The sequence below is a fragment of the Chlorocebus sabaeus genome, chromosome 18 (assembly GCF_047675955.1).
Source record: "Chlorocebus sabaeus isolate Y175 chromosome 18, mChlSab1.0.hap1, whole genome shotgun sequence".
In the NCBI taxonomy this organism is placed as follows: domain Eukaryota; kingdom Metazoa; phylum Chordata; class Mammalia; order Primates; family Cercopithecidae; genus Chlorocebus; species Chlorocebus sabaeus.
Genome location: NC_132921.1, coordinates 51,451,611 through 51,475,735, shown reverse-complemented (window position 1 = coordinate 51,475,735; position 24,125 = coordinate 51,451,611). Strand labels below are relative to the sequence as shown.

The following is a 24,125-nucleotide window of genomic DNA, read 5'->3' as shown; positions in this document are numbered from 1 at the left end:
TAGACAATTGAAAATGTCTGCCACGGTATGTATTACTCTCCTGTTACAGATAAGGAAATTCAGACTAAAGCACCTTATCTGGCAGAATCTCTTCCCCTGCTTCCCTCTGCCCTAAGGATGGGTTAGACTTAATGACTCACTCCCAAAGAATGCAATAAGGACAGGGAAAAATAGTAACTTTACAGCAGAGAAACTGCAATCAGTACCTTAGCCTGTGGTGTCATGTGGATATTACATACCAGCTAGTATGGTGTGACAAAAAGGGCACTTAAGCTCTGTGGTGTTCTTTCCAAAAACACCTAATACTGGTCTAATCATGAGAAAAACAACCGGTAAACCCAAATTGGAGGACATTATGCAGGATACTCAGCCAGTATTCCTCAAAACCATCAAGGTCATGAGAAACGAAGACTGGGAAACTGTCAAAAAACCAGAGGATGTAAAGGAGATGTGATCACCAAATGCAGTGTGGAATGGTAGATTGGATCCTGGAACAGCAAAATAACATTAGTGGGGGAAACGGTAAAATCCGAATAAAGTATGGAATTTAGTTAACAGTGCATTAACTAAATGCACCAATGTTAATCTCTTAATTTTGACAAATATACAGTAGCTATTTAAGATGTTAACATACGAGGAAAGCGGAGAAAGGAACTGCTGTTACTATCTTTGCAACATTTGTGTAAATCTAAAATTATTCCTAAGTAAAAACATATTTTAAAAGAAATGTGTACTAGGTAATTGTTGAAACTGGATATTAGCTATATGGGTGTTCATTGTACTGTTCGCTCCACTTTTATACATGTTTGCAATTTAAAATGATTTTAATGTTAAAAATACATACATAATGAAATATATTTTATGAATTTCTGCCTTCGAGATACCAGCAGTCAAGAGTGACAACAATTCTTGTGCTGACTACTGAAACAATAATGAATAAGGCAGACTTCATTGACTGTTGTTTGTACGTAAACAAACAAATGATATTTCATGTCACATTCTATAATCTTGCTCCTCAAAATTTGGTCTAAGAACCCACAACATTGCTATCATCTGAGATCTTGTTAGGAATGTAAAGTGTAAGACTGACCTCTAGACCTACTGAATTGGAATCTTCATTTTAACAAGATCCCCAGTGAACAAAATACACATTAAAGTTTAAGAAGCACTGTTGGTAACCATGCGATTTTCTGCATTTCTGAGCAAATCACATCTAGAAAGTAAATTCCAATAAAAATCAGTGAAGAGGCTCATATGATGAATTTACCTTTGACTAGAGGACTATAAATTACTTCCATTTTCTTATACCCTAGTAAAACAGATGACACTTGGTCAGAATAATAATATTTACTTAAAATAACATGTAAATTATACCCTCTTGCTAGGGCCAGTAAGATTGTAGGGAAGAATAAAAGTAGCAAATATTCAGTGCAGCCAACTCCTTAATATGGCCTGTATCAAAGAGAAGAGTCTGATGGTTAGAAAGATGGGCAAGAAATATATTAAATTTTCATTTGCTTGTTTGTTTGAGACAGAGTATCACTCTGTCGCCCAGGTTGGAGTGCAGTGGCACGATATCGGCTCATTGCAAGCTCCACCTCCCAGGTTCACGCCCTTCTCCTGCCTCAGCCTCCCAAGTAGCTGGGACTACAGGCGCCCACTACCACGGCCAGCTAATTTTTTTTTTTTTTTGGATTTTTAGTAGAGACTGGGTTTCACCGCATTAGCCAGGATGGTCTCGATCTCCTGACCCCATGATCCGCCTGCCTCGGCCTCCCTAAGTGCCGGGATTACAGGTGTGAGCCACTGTACCCAGCCGAAATATACTAAATTTTAAGATTGTTCCCTGATGATGTGGACACTGGGACCTCTCTGATGCAGGCACTGATCTTTCCCTTCGAAAATTCTCATCCAGGGAACACGCAGAGAGAAGTGATCTATCTCAGCATTGCTTTCCCTTGCTTTTCATACCATGCCACCTTTGAAAATGCATACATTTGGGGAGCACCACTTTGATTAGAGACATCTCTGGCCACTGCTAGCTGGGCAAATTAATAGTAGAGAGAATGAAGAAGAGATCATAGATCTGATCATAAAATAGAGAATTAGCCATGATTGTTCATCTGCCCCAGAGAAGCCCACACTAGAAGCTGAACGTCTGCTCTCCCTGAGTTTCTTTTTGGAATGGAGAGCCAAGAACATAAACTGACAATGGAAAGGAAAGAAAGAGGCTGAAGGATTCACATGTGGAATGGACCCTACAGGAAGCTTTCAAATGAATGCAAAGGATGTGAAAGAGACTTTGAAATTTTAGGGAATGCCTTGTTTCCCATGATGTACCAAGTAGGGCTTCATGGATCCATGTGACCATGCAGATGGGAAAAGGCAAACAACTGAGACAATCTACACCAAAGACAGAGTCCAGTGAATTAATGCATAAATGGAAGGTGGAGTAGTGAGGGCAATACATATAGACAGTAATTTCAGTTTGGAATTATAAGTAAGAGAGGGATATAGAGCAATAGATTGTTAACAGAAACAAGGGAGGGATCTGGTTTTCTTTTTTTTTTTTTTTCTTTTTTTGAGATGGAGTCTTGCTCTGTAGCCCGGGCTGGACTGCAGTGGCCGGATCTCAGCTCACTGCAAGCTCCGCCTCCCGGGTTTACGCCATTCTCCTGCCTCAGCCTCCCAAGTAGCTGGGACTACAGGCGCCCGCCACCTCGCCCGGCTAGTTTTTTGTATTTTTAGTAGAGACGGGGTTTCACCGTGTTCGCCAGGATGGTCTCGATATCCTGACCTCGTGATCCGCCCGTCTCGGCCTCCCAAAGTGCTGGGATTACAGGCTTGAGCCACCGCGCCCGGCCTGGTTTTCTTTTTTAAGAGAAGGAAAACCTAAATATATTTGGTTTGCCAATCAGAAGGAAATAAATGTGTTGATTAGCCAGTGGAGAAGGACGATAAAAGGTTAGTGGAAGGATTAAGGTTCTTGAAGATAAATGTGAGAGAACAAATAGAGTTGCAAATAAAGCACACAAATGATGGTTTGCCTTGGAAAGGAGTCAGGACACCTCTTCCCTGGGGAAAGAAAGGAAGGAGAGGATGACTGAAGATAGTGTCAGTCAAATAATATGTGGGGTCATCTCATAAGAGTGAATAGGTACAGAGGTGTGACTAGCGTCATTTCCTAAAGTTTGGAATGCCTGTTTTAGAAATGCAATAAGGGTAAGGCAATGACAAGGTGACGATACAATTTATAGTGTGAGCACACTTTTGAGGATGAAAGGGCTGCTAACAGATGGAATGCCTCACAGCAGGTGTCAACCTAGACTCTTTGGGCAAATGCAGACATATGGTCACACTAGAAAGGAACCATCACCCCGCTGAAAGAACAGCTATTTGAGAGCATGAATGTGTAAGAGATTTATTCAGCCACTGTGGCCTCCTCTAGCAATATTGCCAGTGCGTGGTCAGTACTGAATAGGTTTCTAGTTTGAGAGGAAAAGTGAGTCAGGAATAGCAAGAGTCATGAAAATGAATGCTCCCTGGTGATCACTGACGACATCTTCAGAGTGGCAGGCAGCAGTCTGCTAGCACTGGTCTGGTAGAACTGTGTGCAGTGATGGAAATGTTTTCTGTCCGCCCTGTCCAAATGGGTAGCCCTTAGCACATGTGGCTGTTGAGCAACTGGATTATTCATTTCAAATAATTTCAGTTAAAATCCAAATAGCCACAAGTAGCTACCATATTAGAAAGTGCTGGTTCAGATTGAGCCAAGAGAAGAATGAAGCCAGCAGGGAGATTAATGAACTGTGAGGAAATCCTGCCATTTGCAGCACAACAACATGGCTGGAACTGGAGGTCATTATGTTAACTGAATAAGCCAGGCACAGAAAGACAAATACAACGTGTTCTCACTCATATGTGGGAGCTAAAAGTTTTGATCTCATGGGCATAGAGAATAGAATGATAGAATCCAGAAACTGGGAAAGGTAGTGGGGAGGTGGGGGAAGAAAAGAAATTGATTAATGGGTACAAATAGATGGTTTGATAGAAGAAAGAAGACCACTAATTAGAAATAAGAACACTAGTTCGATAGATTAGCAAGGTGACTGTAGTTTACAGTAACCTATTATACATTTCTAAGCAGCTAGAAGAGAACTATTCGAATGTTTCTAGCATAATGAAAAGACAAGTATTTAAGGTAATTGACATCCCAAGTATACTATCTTTACAAATTATATGAATGTATTAAATTATCACATATATTCCAAAACTATGCACATCTTTAATGCATCAGTTTTTAAAATTATTTTTTTAGAGTACAAAATATTCAGAAAGCAAGATGGGAGTTTATTGGGCAAATTTAAGAGTAAGCATAACTGTATTTAGAACAGTACTGTGTCATGATGAAGTCCCCGGTGTGACAGTGCCTATGAAGAACCAAAGAAAAGAGTTGGTGAGACTGAGGATACTGAGGAACTGAGAAGTCAGAACATAGGCTGTGTGTGTGTGTGCTGTGTGTGTGTGTGTGTAATGCACACACATCCATAGGGGTGGTGGGAGTTAGCTGGGTGTGGGGTACATGACATACTGGTGGCCCTGAGGAATGGTAAGCAGGTCCTGGAGAACACAAGATAAAAACCGTAGGGTGGGGAGAAAAGGATGGGAGAAAGACTAAGATTTCACAAGACAGATTATTTTGTTTGTTTTTTAAGATACTGTTTTCTGGAGGAGTCAGTATGGATCCAGGAGGATATAGATTTCTCCTGTGGCCCTGGCCATTAGGGAAGGCAAAGGGAAAAATTAAATTTGTTTCCTCTTGACAAAGGATAGTAGTAGTGGTTAAACTTTTTTTATGTCTATAATATTTCATGTGGTAGGTTATTCATGAACAATGTTTTCACACTGAATTTAGCAGTAAATTGGCTAAATATCTAATAATTTTATTTTACAGATCTGCTTTAATGTTGGAAGTGGACTTCACTTACAGGTGAGTAAATAAAGGGTTTATTTCTGCCTTTTGACTCAGGAGGCTTAATTCCATGGCAAACAGGTTGGCTGGGCTTTACTAGATTAAAGACACACATTGTATTAGACCCAGCGATTCCCATTCAAACAAGTGCAGAGGAGCTTATCCAGGGGTGTTCAGTGCAGCAGTTTTTGACAATGTAAGTATCCACCAATAGGTGAATGTTAAAACCATTTATGGTACATGGAAGAATGTCCATGACGAGGTGCTGAATGAAAATCGGGGTAAAATAAGATATATAGTATAAATCCATTTTTATAGCAAAAAGACCTTTATACATCTGTGTATATATGTGCAACTGTATAGTTATGAAAAATCATAAAAGATATTAAGCTGTTAACAATGAATACTTCATGAAGTATAAGTGAAAAAGTAATTTTAATTTTTTGTCATAGAAAATTTTGTGCGAGTAAAAAAAAATCAAGGACCTAGTGATAACTCGTGTAAATATTTCAAAGTAAAATACCTATTACATAGAGCAACAAAATGAGTAAAATGATAAACCAAACCTAGTATAAGGATTATTTCTGATCTTAAGATCCCAGGTCAGCTGTATTGAAATTTGCCTTGGATAAAATATATATGCACCTATAAAACCCAACTGGAAATTTATAGAATGGTTTTCTCCCTAAGGTTCTGAAAATGAAATGGGAAATTTAATTCTTTACCCAATCCTGAAAACAATAAATTCATTAACTGACAGTTTCCCTAGTTTTAGTCAAATTTATATCAATAGATTACTAAGATTTAGTCTTAAAAAACATTTAGTAATTTATTTTTAAACCACAAGCCACCACAGAAAAATGAAACTTCATTTTCAGTTAATAAGAAAAAATGTTTTTGACATGATCTGTTATTTTTTACTTTGCCAATTTGTAAGGCTACTAAATGATTCTTTACTCTCACTCTGGGAAATCATTTCTTACAGTTAAAAACAAAATTCTACTGGCTGGGCACAGTAGCTCGCACTTGTAATCCCAGCACTTTGGGAGACGGAGGTGGGTGGATTGCTTAAGGCTTGAGTCTAGGAGTTCGAGACCAGCCTAGGCAACGTGGTGAAACCCCGTCTCTACTAAAAATACAAAAATTAGAAGTGGTGGTGCATGCCTGTAATCTCAGCTTCTTGGGAGGCTGAGGCAGGAAGATGGCTTAAGCCGGGAAAGTCAAGGCTACAGTGAGCCAAGATCATGCCACTGCATTCCAGCCTGGGTGACAAAGTGAGACCCTGTCTCAAAAGAAAAAATAAACCAGAAAAAACCCTACCACTTTACCAGCTTGGAGATAATCTCTTTAGACCCTATGCAGTTTGCTGGAATATATATATTCCCTTTTAGACAATGAAGCCTCATAGGAAATACGAAGCATACCTTAAAATTTGCACTATTTAAAAGTTTAATATGTTATAGGACACCATACTATGTTCTATATTTATGACACATAATAAATTTTGGCAATATTCTATTGTTGTAGGTCTTAAGCACAAGGAATGAAAATAAGCTGCTTCCTAAACATCCTCATTTAGTGCGGCAAAAGCGCGCCTGGATCACCGCCCCCGTGGCTCTTCGGGAGGGAGAGGATCTGTCCAAAAAGAATCCAATTGCCAAGGTATCTCCTAAAGAGGAACATGAAATATATGCATATGACTAAAATGTGGTGTGAGAGGACTTTTATGTCTACTTTAAGATTTAAGGAAAATTTAGAATGTGCTTACAGAATTTTTAAATATTCAAGAGATATCTGAAAATTAGCAGAGCTTACTTTTTAGCATAAAGTATCAACTTTAAGATTCTCTTTCCTATTCCGGAAGATGCAGCATCATTGGCAAAAATATAGATAACTTTGAGCTTTGATTTAACTAAGAGTAAAGGGATTTGGCACTGGTAACACAGAGTGTTCAGTGCTCAAAAGAAGATGTCATAAAATGTCATTTTCAAGATGACCTGGTGTCTATTACTAGGTAAGGTGACCATCTTCATTTGCCTGAGACAGTCATGGTTCATGCCTGTTGTCCTGGCTTAATAATTAATATCTGTGTTTTCACTCTCAAGGGGTCGAGTTTTTTTGATAAATTATGTGATAGTGTTGCTACTCTATTTCAAAGTTGGCATGCACAAACATAAACCCTTCATTTTTCTCCCCCCAAAGCTTTTCTTCGTAAGTTCTACCCATTTTGGTAATTGACGCTATAAGTCTCTCCCATTTTTCAAGCCAAATGTACCACACACTCTCAGTTCTATTCCAAAAATATATTCCAAATCTGCTGCTTCTCTTCAGCTCTACTGCCATTCCCCTAGTCCAAGTCTTGTCATCTCTGGCCTGTATTACCAAAGAACTTCAGAAGGAAATTGTCCATAAAAATATATAGCTATAAATTGCACAGAATCTCTTCTCAGGCTTTTGGCTAAGATCAAATCTAGTAAATTACAGAGAGTTCAACCTGAAACATTCCTGTTATTTTTATGTTAGATACATTCTGATCTTACAGAAGAAAGAGGACTCAAAGTTACTTACAAATACACTGGAAAAGGGATTACAGAGCCACCTTTTGGTATATTTGTCTTTAATAAAGACACTGGAGAACTGAATATTACCAGCATTCTTGATCGAGAAGAAACACCATTTTTTCTGGTAAGAAGAATAATTTTACATTTATTAGTTTTGTAGTTTTTCTTTCATAATAAGTATCATTTTTTTTTTCATAGTATGGTAATTTAGTTTTCTTAGCTTAAATCTAATCTTATTATTTATGTCATGATTTCAGCTAACAGGTTACGCTTTGGATGAAAGAGGAAACAATGTAGAGAAACCCTTAGAGCTACGCATTAAGGTTCTTGATATCAATGACAATGAACCAGTGTTCACACAGGATGTCTTTGTTGGGTCTGTTGAAGAGTTGAGTGCAGCACGTAAGAGTCTTTTTTTTTTTTTTTAATAAATACTAAGATTATTTTATCCCCGCTGTAAATAAACACTAAATTTCATATCTTAGTGAAAGTTGAGTATTACCTACAGAACAAATAAGAAACCTTTCACTCTAGGTTCAGAACTGCTTTCCTTATAGGTTTAAAGGACTTTACATGCCATTGCTTTTACCCTCAGAATAGATAGGGTAGATTAATGTGACAGATAAGGTCTCTGTAGCAACTACTCAACTCTGCTCTCTGCAGGAAAGCACCATAGACAGTATGTAAACAAATGAGCCTAGCTGTGTTCCAATAAAACTTTATTTACAAAAACAGGTGGCTGGTTAGCTTTGGCCCTACAGCTTTGGCTATAGTTTGCTGACCTATAACTTGTATTTTTTACTGCAACGTTTATTCACAACATTGTTCAACACAGTGCTCTTCATGAGGACTCAAATGAGAGATTTCTTTTGGACCATGATATAAAGAATAGTTACACTTCTCTTGATTTGTTTGTATCTTAATAAATATCAGGATCATGTACCTGTTCATGTTACTTTCTTTGTATTGGCTACTAATACTATTATAAACAAATCTGTCACCTTATATAGCAATTTTTCAGGACTCCACCCTCAGTCTTGCCTTCATCTTGTTTTTCCTATTGTTGTATTCCATTCACGTTTATGTCCTCATCCAGTTAAATGTTATATTGTGGTCAACTGCATGTGATTTTGATAAGCACCTGAAATCTTTTGGAAGAAGCTAAAATTATAAATAAAATAACAGGTAAGTGTGCTTAAAGTTGAGTTTCATCTTAGACATCTTTATTTCTAATGCCAGATACACTTGTGATGAAAATCAATGCAACAGATGCAGATGAGCCCAATACCCTGAATTCTAAAATTTCCTATAGGATCGTATCTCTGGAGCCTGCTTATCCTCCAGTGTTCTACCTAAATAAAGATACAGGAGAGATTTACACAACCAGTGTTACCTTGGACAGAGAGGTAAATTAATATGTTATGTTGCCCCTCTTTAAACTCTATATCCTTTCCAGTTTCTCCTCTCTTTTTCTTATTTTGTTCTGTATTCCTTATCCATAGGATAACTCTTGGAATTACTCTCTTTTAGGGATGGGCTGTCCAATATGGGCCATGTGACTACTGAGCACTTAAAATGAGACTGGCCCAAATTGTAATGTGCTGTATGCGTGTTGAATGTGTAATATATGCACCAGATTTGAAAAACTTAATATGAAAAGTGCAGAATATGACGTTAATGTTTTTTGTGATCATTGCATGTTAAAATAATATTTTAGATATCATGGATTACATAAAATATACTTGTTTAAAATTGTTATCACATGTTTCTTTTTAAAATGTGACTACTAGAAGATTTAAAATTACATAAAGACAGCACCCTTCTAGGGCCTCTCCTATCAGGGTTCTGTTTACTAAAGATTCCTAAAACATTTCTCAGTTTGCAGTTCTCTAATGAAACATTAGGAGGCTCCTACACTGCTAGTACATAGGAGATGGTGAGGAAAGGGATGAAAACAGGAATCCTAGTTAGAGAATAAAGTATATGTAAAGGAGAGAATTACTCTAAATCCCAAATTGAAGGAAAATTTGAGTAGGTTTACTAGGAAGGCGTTTCTCTCAAACATTTCACTTTGTTTAACTCAAAGGGAAATTTTTAAATAAAAAGGGGAGATAGAAGATTTTTTAAATGCTGTATACATGAAGGTTTTAACAGGGTACAAGAGTAAAATGTCATTGATCCTAAAGATACACTCTTTGTCATCATATATAAATCATCATCCAAATGCACTACCTTCAGTATTTCTTAGAAAAATGATGTAATTCTGCCCAAATTGGAAGGATTGCGCCCAGTAGGCTTAAGGGGATGTTTATAAAATTAAAGAATATGATTCTTCTAAAATTCTACTCTATACCTTTTCACATAAAATTAGAATGGAAAAGTGTTACTTTGCATTAGTAGTGTGATTTTTAACAAGTTGCTGTTTCTAAAGGACGGAAAGTTTAGCCAGTAATAATGGCTGTTAACTTACTGGGCATTTACCTTCTGCCAGGTACTGTTCTAAGCCTTTTTATGGATTAACCCATTTAATCCACGTAGAAACCCTGTGAGGCAGATTCGCTTATTATCCTTATCTTACACATGAAGAACCCAAAGGTCAAAGAGATTAAGTGCATGTCCAACACAGTAAGTGACGATGCCAGAATTGGAACCCAGGCAGCTGGCTCCAGGGTCCTGGTGTCCTGCTGTGCACTGAGTGCTTCTGCCCTATGCAGGACCCCAAGCCCTGGCACTACCTGCCCTCCTAAATTCCAGCCACACTGAACAGAACCATAGTAAGGAGACCTCATGGAAGAGAAGAAGTGACATCTGAGAAGCCGTTCTCTAGGACACATACTATAAGAATCAAATCTCTGGGGAATTCTGGACAAAGTTCACCCAGTTTTGCCTTCACTAGCCAAGTTTATTTAAGACCAGGTTTTCCTCACTGAGAATGAAGTGTGGGACAGAAAGAACCAATTCCTACAGTTCCACCTCACTTTCAGTAGAGAATAAGCTACATTTTCAACAGTGGCTCCTTTGTGCAGACTTCTGATAATATCACCAATGACATATTGAAGAATTTGTCTACAACTCCTGAGGCTTTTCTGTTCTGCAAAAGCTCTGACTGCAAGTAAATAGTATCTTCACACAAATAATAGCAGATCATAAAACTGATTTGTAAATAAAATATACTGTGGGACATGATAAACTGGACTAAAACCAGAAAGCCAGGTTTAAGAGTGACTCTTTTCACCCAGCTGGACATTTTTCATTGCTCTGCAGGAACACAGCAGCTACACTTTGACGGTAGAAGCAAGAGATGGCAATGGAGAAGTTACTGACAAACCTGTAAAACAAGCTCAAGTTCAGATTCGTATTTTGGATGTCAATGACAATATACCTGTAGTAGAAAATAAAGTGGTAACTATTATTCTTATAATAACTGTACCTATTTATTTATATTTTCGTCCTAACTAAAAATATATCACTTACATTTGTATTTCATTGAAATAAAAATCATGTGTTCGTGTTTTGCAGCTTGAAGGGATGGTTGAAGAAAATCAAGTCAATGTAGAAGTTACACGCATAAAAGTATTCGACGCAGACGAAATAGGTTCTGATAATTGGCTAGCAAATTTTACATTTGCATCAGGAAATGAAGGGGGTTATTTCCACATAGAAACAGATGCTCAAACTAATGAAGGAATTGTGACCCTTATTAAGGTAAGTACTAAGTATTCAAAACTGGCATGGGCCAAGTTGGTGCTGGAAAGGAATCTAATGTATCTAAGCCCTGAACACATACTCAATTAACCAGCACTGCAGTTGTTTGAGAAAGGAGCCATCCCTGTTTACCCAAGTTCTATGGTTAGGAAGTGGTCACATTACGGTTCAAATTCGTATCAGGGGACTCTAATCCTAGCCAGACAGCATGGAACCAGCATCATTACTGCTTAGCTCATTTCCAGGCTTTCCTGCAGCTCATACCTGGCGATCACATTCTCACATCACAACCTCTTGCCTCTGTGAGTATCCCCTCGATTACTACCTCTGATTTTATCTACTTAAGAGTAAAGCCAGGCCCCACACTTTGAGAATCCAAGGCAGGCAGATTGCTTGAACCCAGGAGTTCGAGACCAGCCTGGGCAACACGACAGATCCCTGCTTCTACCAAAAAAAATACAAAAATTAGCTGGGCAAAGCGGCACACGCCTGTAGTCCCAGCTACTAAGGAGGCTTAGGTGGGAGGATAGCTTGAACCCAGGAGGTGGAGGCTGCAGTGAGCCGTGCTCACACCGCTGCACTCCAGCCTGGGCAACAGAGTGAGACCCTGTCTCAGAAAAATAAAAATAAAAAACCTGAAACAAAACCAGTAAACCCAGACCTCACTAATAACATCTAAAAATAAAAGCTGTGATAACTTGATAGTTAAGTGTGCCTAAGAATCACCTCATAAAACTGCATGCCAAAAATGCAGGTTCCTGGTCTCATCAACAAAAAGTTTCATTGGGCAGGTTTCAGGAACTTGTCTTTTTAACAAAAATCCACTTGTGATTCTAATATTAGTATGAGGCTCACATTTGGAAATACAGTATACTAAGTTTTTGTGCTTAATTGAGTCAATGAAGGGAAAATTGAACTAAAGAGGGATATTAAGCGTTTATGTCGAATTACAGGATGGGCTGGGTGTGGTGGCTCACGCCTATAATCCCATCCCAGCACTTTGGGAGGCTGAGGATGGCAGATCACGAGGTCAGGAGTTCGAGACCAGCCTGGCTAACATGGTGAAACCCCATCTCTAGTACGAGAAATACAAAAATTAGCCAAGCATGGTAGTGCGTGCCTGTAATCACAGCTTCTCAGGAGGCTGAGGCAGGAGAATCACTTGAATCTGGGAGGCAGAGGTTGCAGTGAGCCGAGGTCGCGCCATTGCCCTCAAGCCTGGGCAATAGAGTGAGACTCCGTCTCAAGAAATATATATATATATATATATATATATATATGTGTGTGTGTGTATATAAAACAGGATGGATTTGTATGTAACAAAATAGGTAAGGAATAATCTCAGTGTATTTTAAGTAGCTTATATTAGAATTGCCTTACCAGATTTTGAAATAAAATGCAAAGCTACAGTTCCAAAATACTATTTCATTAAGTTACACATAGGCAAAAATTGATTCCAGAAGTTTCGAAATTCTTACGAAAACTTAATATATAACAGACTGGGTAAAACTCTGACAGTGGAAAGAGGAATAATGGTGATCTAAATGTATAACAGAATAGAGAAGCATTAATTTGAGGTTTCATGATAATTGAGCACTACTTATTGACAGCTACTATATGCGTTTAAGCTACCTTTTTAAAAGCAGAGGAAAATTGAATAACATTACCTCATGTTTAAAGGGAAGAACTCATGATTATTGAAGAAATGGATCATGTCATTCGAGACAAAATCAGTTTATCTGCTTGTGTAGAAATATAATTTTAGCCGTCAGTTATAGGTATGATCATGCCAGATACCTGAGATAGAAAAGCCAATTGCACACACAAGGAGAAACAGATATTGATGAATGACAGAGGTGCTAGCATAGAATTGTCATGTGCCACATATGAACATTTCAGTCAGTGACAGATTACATATATGACGATGGCACCGTAAAATTATAATGGAGCTGAAAAATACGGAGTAAGGATGTAAAGGAAGAAAATCGTTTTGTATAGATGCACAGTGTGTTTGTGTCTTAAGCTAAGGCTCATTACAAAAGAGTCAAAAAGTTAAGAAAATATTAAAAGGTTTATAGAGAAGTTATGGTAAGCTAAGGCTAATTTATTATTGGAGAAAGAAAGTATTTTTTTAATTTAGTGTAGCCTAGGTACAGTACTTACAGTCTGCAGTAGCGTATGATAATGTCTTAGGCCTTCATATCCACTCACTCACTCAGAGTAACTTCCAGTCTTGCAAGCACCACTTATGGTGAGTGTTCTATACACCTGTACCGTGTTTCAAATCTTTACTATCATATTTTTACTATACCTTTTCTATGTTTAAGCATGTTTAAGTACACAAATACTTACTATTGTATTATAATTGCCTGGAATATTCAGTACAGTAACATGCTATACAGGTTTGTAGCATAGGAGCAGTAGACTAGACCATATAGTGTAGGTGTATAGTAGACTTTACCATCTAGGTATGTGTGAGTTCACTCTGTGATGTTTGCACCTAAACAAAATTGCCAGACAATGCATTTCTCAAATCATTAAGCAATGCATGACTCTATTTTTAGTGTACTATGATAGCACAAAAAAGGGATATAGTTGTTTCTATCAAGAAGGATGTAGATAAAAAATAATAATGAGTATTAAAATGAAAGCAACCGAGTGAGATAATTACAAAGTCACTGTCTCAATTATATCATGAATTGCTTCCAAATTATACGGGCAGCAGTCAGATTCCGTTGAAAGGAATTTAGACAAAAAAGATACGCAAGTAGCAAATACCCACATGAAAAGGTGCCAACACCATTAGTCATTAGGGAAAATCAAATTAAAACTATAAGAGAGATCACTTTACCTTCTAGAATGGCAGAAATGAATGCCTTAGTCCGTTTGGGCTACTACAACAAAATGCCATTATCTGGGTAGCTTATTAACAACAGAAATTTATTTCTCACACTTTTGGAGGCTGGAAAGCCCAAGATCAAAGCAGATGCAGTGTCTGGGCAGGTCCTGCTTTCTGGCTCATACACAGTGCCTTCTTGTTGTATGGTCACATGGCGGAACATCCAACAAGCTCCACTGGGCATCTTTTAAAAGAACATTGATCCCAGGGTCTCCAAAAAGCCCCACTCTTAATATCATCACTTTGAGAGTCAGGATTTCAGCACATGAGTTTTAAGGGGACACAAACATTCAGACAATAGCAGTCAACAAGACTGACAACACCAATTATTGGCAAAAATATAGAGAAACTGGATTGCTGGTGGAATTGTAAAATGATACAGGCGGTTTTACAGTTTCTTTTAAAAGTTACACAAGAGTAGTTATATGACCCAGTGATTTGATTCTTAGGTTTCCACCCAAGAAAAACAAAAACATGTCTATACAAAGACATGTATGCAAATGTTCATGGCAGCATTAGTCATAATAATAAAAAAACTAATAGCAGGTCCAAATGTCCATCAGCTGGTGAGTAGATAAACAGAATGTGGTGTATTCATATAATGGAATACTCATGAGCAATAAAAAGGAATGAAGTACTGATACAAGCTACAACACGGATGAACCTCAAAAACATTATGCTATGGACCAGGCATGGTGGCTCCCGCCTGTAATCCCAGCACTTTGGGAGGCCAAGGTTGGGGAATCACCTGAGCTCAGGAGTTTGAGACCAGCCTGGGCAACGCGGTGAATCCCTGTCTCTACTAAAAACACAAAAAAATTAGCCAGATGTGGTAGTGCACGCCTGTAATTCCAGATGCTTGGGAGGCTGAAGCAGGAGAATCGCTTGAACCCGGGAGGCAGAGATTGCTGTGAGCCAACATCACGTCACAGCATCCCAATCTAAGAGACAGAGTGAGACTCCATCTCAAAAAAAAAAAAATGCTGATTATGCTGTATATAAGGAGCCAGACACAAAATACTACATATTATGATTCCATTTACTTGAAATTTCTAGAAAAGGCGAAACAATGGGGATAGAAAGCAGATTGGGATTGCTTAGAGTGGGAAGCGTGAGTGGGGACTGACTACAAACACACATAAAGGACCTTTTGGGGGTAATGGGGTGTTCTAAAACTGGACCATAGTGATGACTGCAAATCCAGAACTCATCATGCTGTACACTTAAAACAGGTGAATTTTATTGTATATAAGTTATACCTGAATGAAGCTGTCCAAAAAGGATAAAGGAGATGAGCAGATATTTTTCAATATGGAAATAGAGATAGTAAATAGTCACATGAGAAAAATTCACAGCTTTGTTAACAAATTAACAAACTTACAATCTTTAATGTTATTAAAAAATAGCAAAAAATGGAAATGATAAAATAAGTTTACAGAATTATAAAAAATAGAGGTCTCTTCCTTCACACAGTACTCTTGATACTGAAAATTTTCCATTTGCTTTGGAGCATTATGGCAATTTATGAAAAACATTATGAAACACTTATGGCCCCAGTACCTAGCCTTTTTTTTTTTTTTTCCCTCCCCCCCCCCCCCTGTCTTGGCCTTTGGATACTAATGACATCTGGGTGGAAGATTTGATTTCTCATCTGGCATAGATCATGCCATGAAACAAGCATGTCAAGTGCAAGAGTGACTTACATAAACTAACAAGCTTTCACAAAGATATGACAATCACAAAGATTGTATTTTCTCTAGTCTTTTTCTCCTGTGTCCTTGTCTCAAAATCACAGTGATCCATATTTTTAAAGGGGACAGAAGTGATCCATCCAGAGTCCAGTAGAGAGGAAGACTGACTGACTGATTTTGGTGAGAATAAGTAGTGATAGCTCCAAAGGAAAGAAATTCACAATGAATCCTCCAAAAAACCAGTGAAAAGCTTTGCTTTGCTGTAATTCATGTAAACATGCCTAATATAATTAATTTTATACCGAAGAAACAAGCAAAAATGTTCGGTGCATTTAAATGGTCAGAGACACTAGAAATAAAAAGCAACAGGACCTAAGTAAACTTTAGGTAATTCTTTTAGTAACAGGATATAGGTCAACAGAGGAAAAATAACGTGTAAAAAAATGTTGACAGCAGTATTATATTTAGAAATTGTGATAGCCCAAATGCCTAATTATAGAATGACTGTCTATATCTAAGTAGTAGAATAGTATGGAAATGTTTATAAAAAGAAACATTGAAAAGTTGGACCATAAAATGTGTATACAGTAATGAACTGATTATTTCAAATGGAAATTGTGCTATTACAAAGAACTATTTGAAGAAAGGTTAATCTTTTATGGAATTAACAGCAAACCAGATATTAATATATATTATGCTAAAAAAGAGGAGAGTGGGGTTCTCTGTTTAAACAAATTTGAAAACTCTAGGTTTCTTCTTTACTTCAGGAGTTCAAGTATTTTAATATGCTAATGTGCAATACGTAGCTATATTAGAGGGACAGAGCTCACATACTTATTTTCACTGAAATAAACCCATGGAACACATTTTAAGGAATATTGATTTATATTGAATGCCCACTTTTTTTACATTAGAAAAAAAAATCACTTCAGATTGTTAAATATATATGCACACACACACACATATATACAGATGAATGTGTGTGTATGTTTTGAGACGGAGTCTCGCTGTATTGCCCAGGCAGAAGTGCAGTGGCATGATCATGGCTCACTGCAGCCTTAACCCCCGGGCTCAAGCAATCCTCCCACCTCAGCCTCCTGAGTAGCTAGGACCACAGGCACGAGCTATCATGCCCAGCTAATTTTTGTATTTTTTGTACAGATGGGAACTCCCTATGTTGCCCAGGCTGGTCTCAAACTTCTGGGCTCGAGTGATCTACCTGCCTTGGCTTCCCAAAGTGCGGGGATTGCAGGCATGAGTCACCATGCCTGAACAAAATATATATATTTTTACAATGATTTCAACATTTAGAAAAATAAATTGGTAATGCTTCCTAAACATCCTTAACATTTATGACTATCCAGATTGACAGAGAATTTTTATTTGCTTGGTGTCAGTGTCAGAGTTGGAATATTCAGTGTTGCTATATTTCCCATGCGTCAAATTATTATATCTAACACTAAAACCACACATGTATATGTATATGTGTGTGTGTCTTCTGTTTTCTCTTTGAAAATAATTCCCTTTGGTTTTCCCTTTTAGGAAGTAGATTATGAAGAAATGAAGAATCTTGACTTCAGTGTTATTGTCACTAATAAAGCAGCTTTTCACAAGTCAATTAGGAGTAAATACAAGCCTACACCCATTCCCATTAAGGTTAAAGTGAAAAATGTGAAAGAAGGCATTCATTTTAAAAGCAGTGTCATCTCAACTTACGTTAGCGAGAGCACGGACAAATCAAGCAAAGGCCAAATAATTGGAAAATTTCAAGCTTTTGATGAGGACACTGGACTACTAGCCCGTGCAAGGTAAGAGAGAGTGACACGTGTATTTCTTTATTTTAAATTATTTTCAGTGCCTATTTTCAAAAATCATAACGAAATCTGAACACTTCATTCCTTCAAATCCAGCATTATAGTTCCCCAAAGGTCTACAAGTTAAATTTTCCAAAGATGTGTCTGTAACTGAGAGATGAGGGGGAATTTTCACCAGAATCCACCTTCCTCAACCACCTGTGTGAAAGGAGGAAGCTGGTTTACTCACCTCTGAAACAGTTCTGGCTAGAGACGGCTAAAAAGCAACAAAGGAAAAGTTCAGGAGAAAACTTTTTAAAACCTGTCTTATTTCCTAAAAGATTATTATTGGAGGGTAAGAACGTACCAGATAACATCCACAAGATTTACTTTACACAAGTTACGTAATGTATTTTAATATGGGGAAACCAGCTTTACTTAACCCATAAATCTTGGGAATGAATCTTCGTTTAAACCTTTGTTTCAGAAATGAATGAGCCTTCTACACTGTTTATGTTTGTCTTGATCATGGTGACCTTTACTCAGAGTACATTTATTGAGAACCTACAAGATGCTCACTGCGTTGGAAGAGACTGGCTTGTGTCCACTCTGTAGTGGCACCTTATTGTGTGACGCTTTCAAATTTTCAGAGTAAATTTACATCTTAGATCTCAGTGCCATGCCACGGAAAGACCATTCTCTACAGAGCTGTTATTTATGGAGCTCTAGTTACTGTTATTGCAGTTGAATTTAAAGAATCCCCACCTGCTGTCCCAGACACAACTTTAGTGACTTCCTGCTCGGTGCCAGAGCTGCCTGGTTGCTTGAGTGTCCTTATGCACCTGTGTCCCTGTCTTACTCCGTCTGAGCTGCTGTAACAAAAATACATTAGACCGAGTAATTTATAAACAACAGATTTGTTACTCACAGTTCTGAAGGCTAGGAAGTCCATCAAGGCACCAGCCAACAGATTTGGTATCTGATGAGTCTCGCTGTGTGCTTCCAAGATGGCACCATCTTGCTGCATCCTCACGTGGCCAAAGGAGCAGGGAAACTCATTGGAGCCTCTTTTTTAAGAGCACTAATTCCATTCTTGACGGTGGTGCCCTCATGACTTAATCACTTACCAAAAGCCCCACCTCTTAATATGATCATATTGGGTATTAGGCTCCAACGTAAGAATTTCCAAGGATTACAAACATTAAAATCATAGCAGTCCCTGTGTACCAGTGCTTCATAAAACATTGTATTTAAGTGCATCGCCAAGTGTAGCAAGAATGAAAATGTGGAAGAAGCTCCTCAACAACCTTTTTCCTTTTAGTGAATCTCCTTTTCATGGAATTCCTTAAATAACGTTTTTTCCAAAATAACATTAACAAAAAGCTTCCACCATGTTTTCTGTAGTGCCTTGGTGACATTCTTTGGCCCGCCCTGCTTCTCTTATGTGGTCTAGTTGGTCTAGTTTTAATTTTCTCAGCTCTGTACCTCACAAGACAATATACCCTAACTGAATTCCCAAAATTGAGGATGAATTTTCTATATGATCATTTCTCACTGCTGTCTACGTAGAAACTTATATGTTCAAACTAATTATATGCCAATAATATGTGGCCACTTATTGAAGCTTCTGTTTCCCACCAAATTATTTACTTTTGGCTGCTGTTTTTTGTTTTTTCGTTTTGTTGTTGTTGTTGTTGTTTTTAGGGGCCATGAATACATCAAAAGATGTGTGTTCTGCCTGGAAGAATAATGAACGCTGCCTCTTTTATTTCTTAGTGTTTGATTGTATTCTTTAGAACACAGTTACAGAATTTTAGAAAGAAAAGATCTTAAAGACCAGCTCAAACGTATTATTTTACAGATAAGGAATGGAGGCACAGCCTCCATTTAACTTGGCACAGCCACCGTCAATTATTTTCCAGATGTTCACCTAACTAATTAGTGGTTGTTATTTTGAAACATTGATGAGGAGCTGGGCGCGGTGGGTTCATGCCTGGCATCTCACACTCAAGAATCTGAGGCAGGAGGATCACTTGAGGCCAGGAGTTCAAGACCAACCTGGGCAACACAGCAAGACCTTGTCTCTCCAAAAAAAAAAAAATTTTTTTTAATTAGCCAGGCGTGGTGCCACATGTTTGTCGTCCCCACTACTGGGGAGGCTTAGGCAGGGGGATTGCTTAAGTCTTGGGGTTCAAGGTTCCAGTGAGTTGCCATCACACCACTGCACCCCAGACTCTGTCATAATTTACTGTTTTATTGGTTATTCATGTGTATCAGTTGTTTACAGATATTTGCTATAACACATAAGCAGCTATGCTACTTGAATGATGTCTAGCTTTTACAACAGAGAACAGAAAATTTCTTAGATTAAACAAAGCATCACATTGTGAAATGTGATCCCTATTCCTAAGACTCCGCCTTTATTATCAGTATGCATGTTGGTAAACCATAGACAGCGACTCATGTCGAAGCTTTAAAATTTCAGACATGAAATTCAAAACTAATTGTGAAAATCAAAATGTAGTAGTATTTACTGGTAGCAATATCAAGAGGCAGAAAAACTTAGTTCAAGTGTATAATTGGAAATAGCACTATAAATAAATGTTGCTGTAAATTAGCCACTCATTCCTGTGTGCCTCGAAGCCACTTAATAGAAAATAAATTAACAATTTGATTGAGCAAAGCAAGATACTCATATGTTTGGTTGGTACTGGTATTTTTATGTTAAACTCATTGGTATTAATGAACTAATTACATACTTTTTTTTTTTTTTTTTTTTTGAGACTGAGTCTCGCTCTGTTGCCCAGGCTGGAATGCGATCTCAGCTCACTGCAAGCTCCGCTTCCCAGGTTCAAGCAGTTCTGCTAAAGCCTCCCAAATAGCTGGAATTACAGGCACCCACCACCACGCCCAGATAATTTTTGTATTTTTAGTAGAGATGGAGTTTTACCCTTTTGGTCAGGCTGGTCTTGAACTCCTGACCTCAGGTGATCCACCCGCCTCAGCCTCCCAAAGTGCTGGGATTATAGGCGTGAGCCACCACACTCGGCCAGTTACATACGTTTCTGAAAACATATTATGGACTTTTGCCTTGCTCTCCCAACATTGGCTCCTTCCACACTAATTCTCCTTGCTTTGAGGAAAGAAACCCATACATTATTTTATCGGCATTGTTTCCACTTTTAACCAGTTCTACCTGAAAGAAAATTATTACCCCAGTAGTCAACAGTGTCTGAAAATTTTTAGATGCTTCTGTTTTTGTTTTTGGTTTTTTTTTCAGACAGAGTTTTGCTCTGTCACCCAGGCTAGAGTGCAGTGGCATGATCTGAGCTCATTGCAACCTCCACCTCCTGGGTTCAAGCAATTCTCCTGCCACAGCCTCCTGAGGAGCTGGGATTACAGGCACGCGCCACCATGCCCAGCATTTTTTGTGTTTTTAGTAGAGATGGGGTTTCACCGTGTTGACCAGGCTGGTCTCAAACTCCTGACCTCAAGTGATCCACCCGCCTCAGCCTCCCAATGTGCTGGGATTATAGGCGTGAGATACCACGCCCGACCCCTGGGATCATTGGTTTTTAAAGTTGATGTTTATAAATGTTGCTAACACCCCCAATAAACAACAGAACATAAAACTGCTCTTCTCTACCAGTCCTTATTGTATGACTAAGTTATTCCCCAAAAGTTTAACCCAAATTTAAGGGACACTAAATCAAATGCCATAGGACAGACTGCAGAGCAACTTAAAAACTTGGGTTAGTGGTTAGTGGACTGAAGACAATCACCCTTAATTTTATGTCTTGGATATGTTACAGGAATAAGGAAGGTCCAATTTACGTGTGACATGCAGAAACGAGAGGGGCTTTTAGGATGGTTTTACGAAATTAACAACATTCAAAACAAATGCCTGTAATAAGAACATATTTAATGAGAAGAAAAGCAAGCTTGAAAGAGCTGTAGATGTTAGAGATTTCTAGTTCATGCAGAATTCAAAATTAATTTTATGTTTGTTTTATGACAGATATGTAAAATTGGAAGATAGAGATAATTGGATCTCTCTGGATTCTGTCACATCTGAAATTAAACTTGCAAAACTTCCTGATTTTGAATCTAGATATGTTCAAAATGGCACATATACTGTAAAGATTGTGGCCATATCAGAAGGTAAGTTATTAAATAGATCCTTTTCTTGGTTATATGTATTTAGATTTTTATTTTCCAACATCAGAAACCTTTGTTTTGATTGTGTATAAAAACCTAATCTTAGCCGGGAGCAGTGGCTCACGCCTGTAATCCCAACACTTTGGGAGGCCGAGGCAGGTGGATCACGAGGTCAGAAGATCAAGACCATTCTGGCAAACATGGTGAAACTCCATCTCTACTGAAAATGCAAAAGCCGGGTATGGTGGTGTGCACCTGTAGTCCCAGCTACTAGGGAGGCTGAGGCAGGGGAATCACTTGAACCCAGGAGGTGGAGGTTGCAGTGAGCGGAGATCATGCCACTACACTCCAGCCTGGTAACAAAGCGAGACTCCAACTCAAAAAAAAAAACAAACAAACAAACAAAAACCTAATCTCAGCCCAGCACAGTTGCTTGTGTCTGTCTGTAATCCCAGCTACTCAAGACAACTGAGATGGCAGGAACACTTGAGCCCAGGAGTTTGAGACCAGCCTGGGCAACAAAGCAAGATGCCATCTTCAAAAAAAAAAAAAAAAAGGAAGGGTGGATAAAATTTAAAAACAGATGTTTAAAAGATTTTTTTAATAAGATGAAATAAGCACGTAATTTCTCCAATAGATAAACCTCACATTTCTACTTGGTAAGTGGATTAGAAGATATTATTTGGTCCAAATTTGAAACATATCTAAGATAGAAAATGTCCTAAGTGGTTAGTACCTTTTCCACTCCAGATTGGCAAGGGAATTCAAACTATGTCTGTTGTCAGCAATAAGAACAGAACGTACATAATTTTTCTCTCTTAAGATTATCCTAGAAAAACCATCACTGGCACCGTCCTTATCTACGTTGAAGACATCAACGACAACTGTCCCACACTGATAGAGCCTGTGCAGACAATCTGTAATGATGCCCAGTATGTGAATGTTACTGCAGAGGACCTGGATGGACACCCAAACAGTGGCCCTTTCAGTTTCTCTGTCATTGACAAACCACCTGGCATGGCAGAAAAATGGAAAATAGTACACCAAGAAAGTAAGCAAAATCACTGGACTACATTGAAATCTAAATATTAAGCATGATAGATATCTAAAATATTTGTAAGTTCTGTTTCTTCTCATAAATTATATTTCCAATATAGTTTTTTAAAGGAGTTTATGAAACGAGGTCCTGAATCTACTGGCATGTAGTATCTTTTATATGCTTATGGAGAGAAGAAAAATAATCTAATAGCTCTTGAAGTAGTTTGAAGTAGTTTTGTCTGGTAAGATGAGGAGTACCAAGCCTTTCTCAGCACCACAATTGTAGTAGGTGCCTTCTAAAAATCTTGAAGTGTAGTAACAACAATTCCATTCAAAACAACATTTACTGGGCACTGGCTGTGTGCCAGGCACTCTGCTAGCCCATCCTACATATTACCATATTTAATCCTTACTTCTAGCATTATTCCTTGATTAAAGCTGAGGATACCTTGGTTTAAATAAGGAAAGCTCAAAGCTAGAACATGATAGAAACAACGTGACAGTGGGTTGTCTGACTCCCGTTTCCCCATGTCAGTGGACGTGTCCGTACGTCCATATCCGGGACATCTAGACACATGGAACATATGTGTTGATGTGAGTTTTCAGATGTCCTTCAGGGTGGTTTTGAATGCAGAAAAGTCTATCCAGAAAACTATTTTGTTTTAAACAATTACGGTTCATTTCAGAAAAATTTCATAGATAATGGTCAGGTTTTTTGTTTTGTTTTTTAATTTACAACTTTATTGTGTTAAGTCTAGCAAATGTTTGAAATCATTTTAAAAGGGTTTGAATAATGTTTAGTGCAATTAACAAATTAAACCATCAATATTTCAAACTGTATTTACAGATTTAATATATTTAGTTTCCTTTCTTATATATTTCAGTGATCTGAATTAACAAAACCTCCCAGCCAGGTGCGGTGGCTCACGCCTGTAATCCCAGCACTTTGGGAGGCCGAGGCGGGCAGATCACAAGGTCAGGAGATTGAGACCATCCTGGCTAACACAGTGAAACTCTGTCTTTACTAAAAACACAAGAAATTAGCCAGGCGTTGTGGCGGGCGCCTGCAGTCCCAGCTACTCAGGAGGCTGAGGCAGGAGAATGGCATGAACCCAGGAGGCAGAGCTTGCAGTGAGCCGAGATCTCGCCACTGTACTTCAGCCTGGGTGACAGAGCGAGACTCCGTCTGGAGGAAAAAAAAAAAAAACCCTCCCTATGATGCTTATACTCTAAAATTCTAGTAAATTTAACTTACAAATACGCTGAGTTGTATATTAAAGAATATTGTCAATAATAAGTTGAAGCCAG

General features: G+C 38.2%; 1 protein-coding gene across 1 annotated transcript in view; it reads left to right on the top strand.

The window, feature by feature from the left end:
* The window catches only part of DSG2 (desmoglein 2), a 52,821-nt gene that overhangs the window by 17,731 nt on the left and 10,965 nt on the right, over positions 1–24,125 (top strand). The window contains exons 2-11 of the mRNA XM_007974368.3: positions 4,955–4,990; positions 6,500–6,634; positions 7,496–7,657; positions 7,791–7,935; positions 8,773–8,939; positions 10,798–10,935; positions 11,053–11,238; positions 17,371–17,636; positions 21,640–21,782; positions 22,603–22,830. Coding sequence (XP_007972559.3) covers positions 4,955–4,990; positions 6,500–6,634; positions 7,496–7,657; positions 7,791–7,935; positions 8,773–8,939; positions 10,798–10,935; positions 11,053–11,238; positions 17,371–17,636; positions 21,640–21,782; positions 22,603–22,830 — 1,606 coding nt within the window. The remainder of the gene's footprint in view (positions 1–4,954; positions 4,991–6,499; positions 6,635–7,495; positions 7,658–7,790; positions 7,936–8,772; positions 8,940–10,797; positions 10,936–11,052; positions 11,239–17,370; positions 17,637–21,639; positions 21,783–22,602; positions 22,831–24,125) is intronic.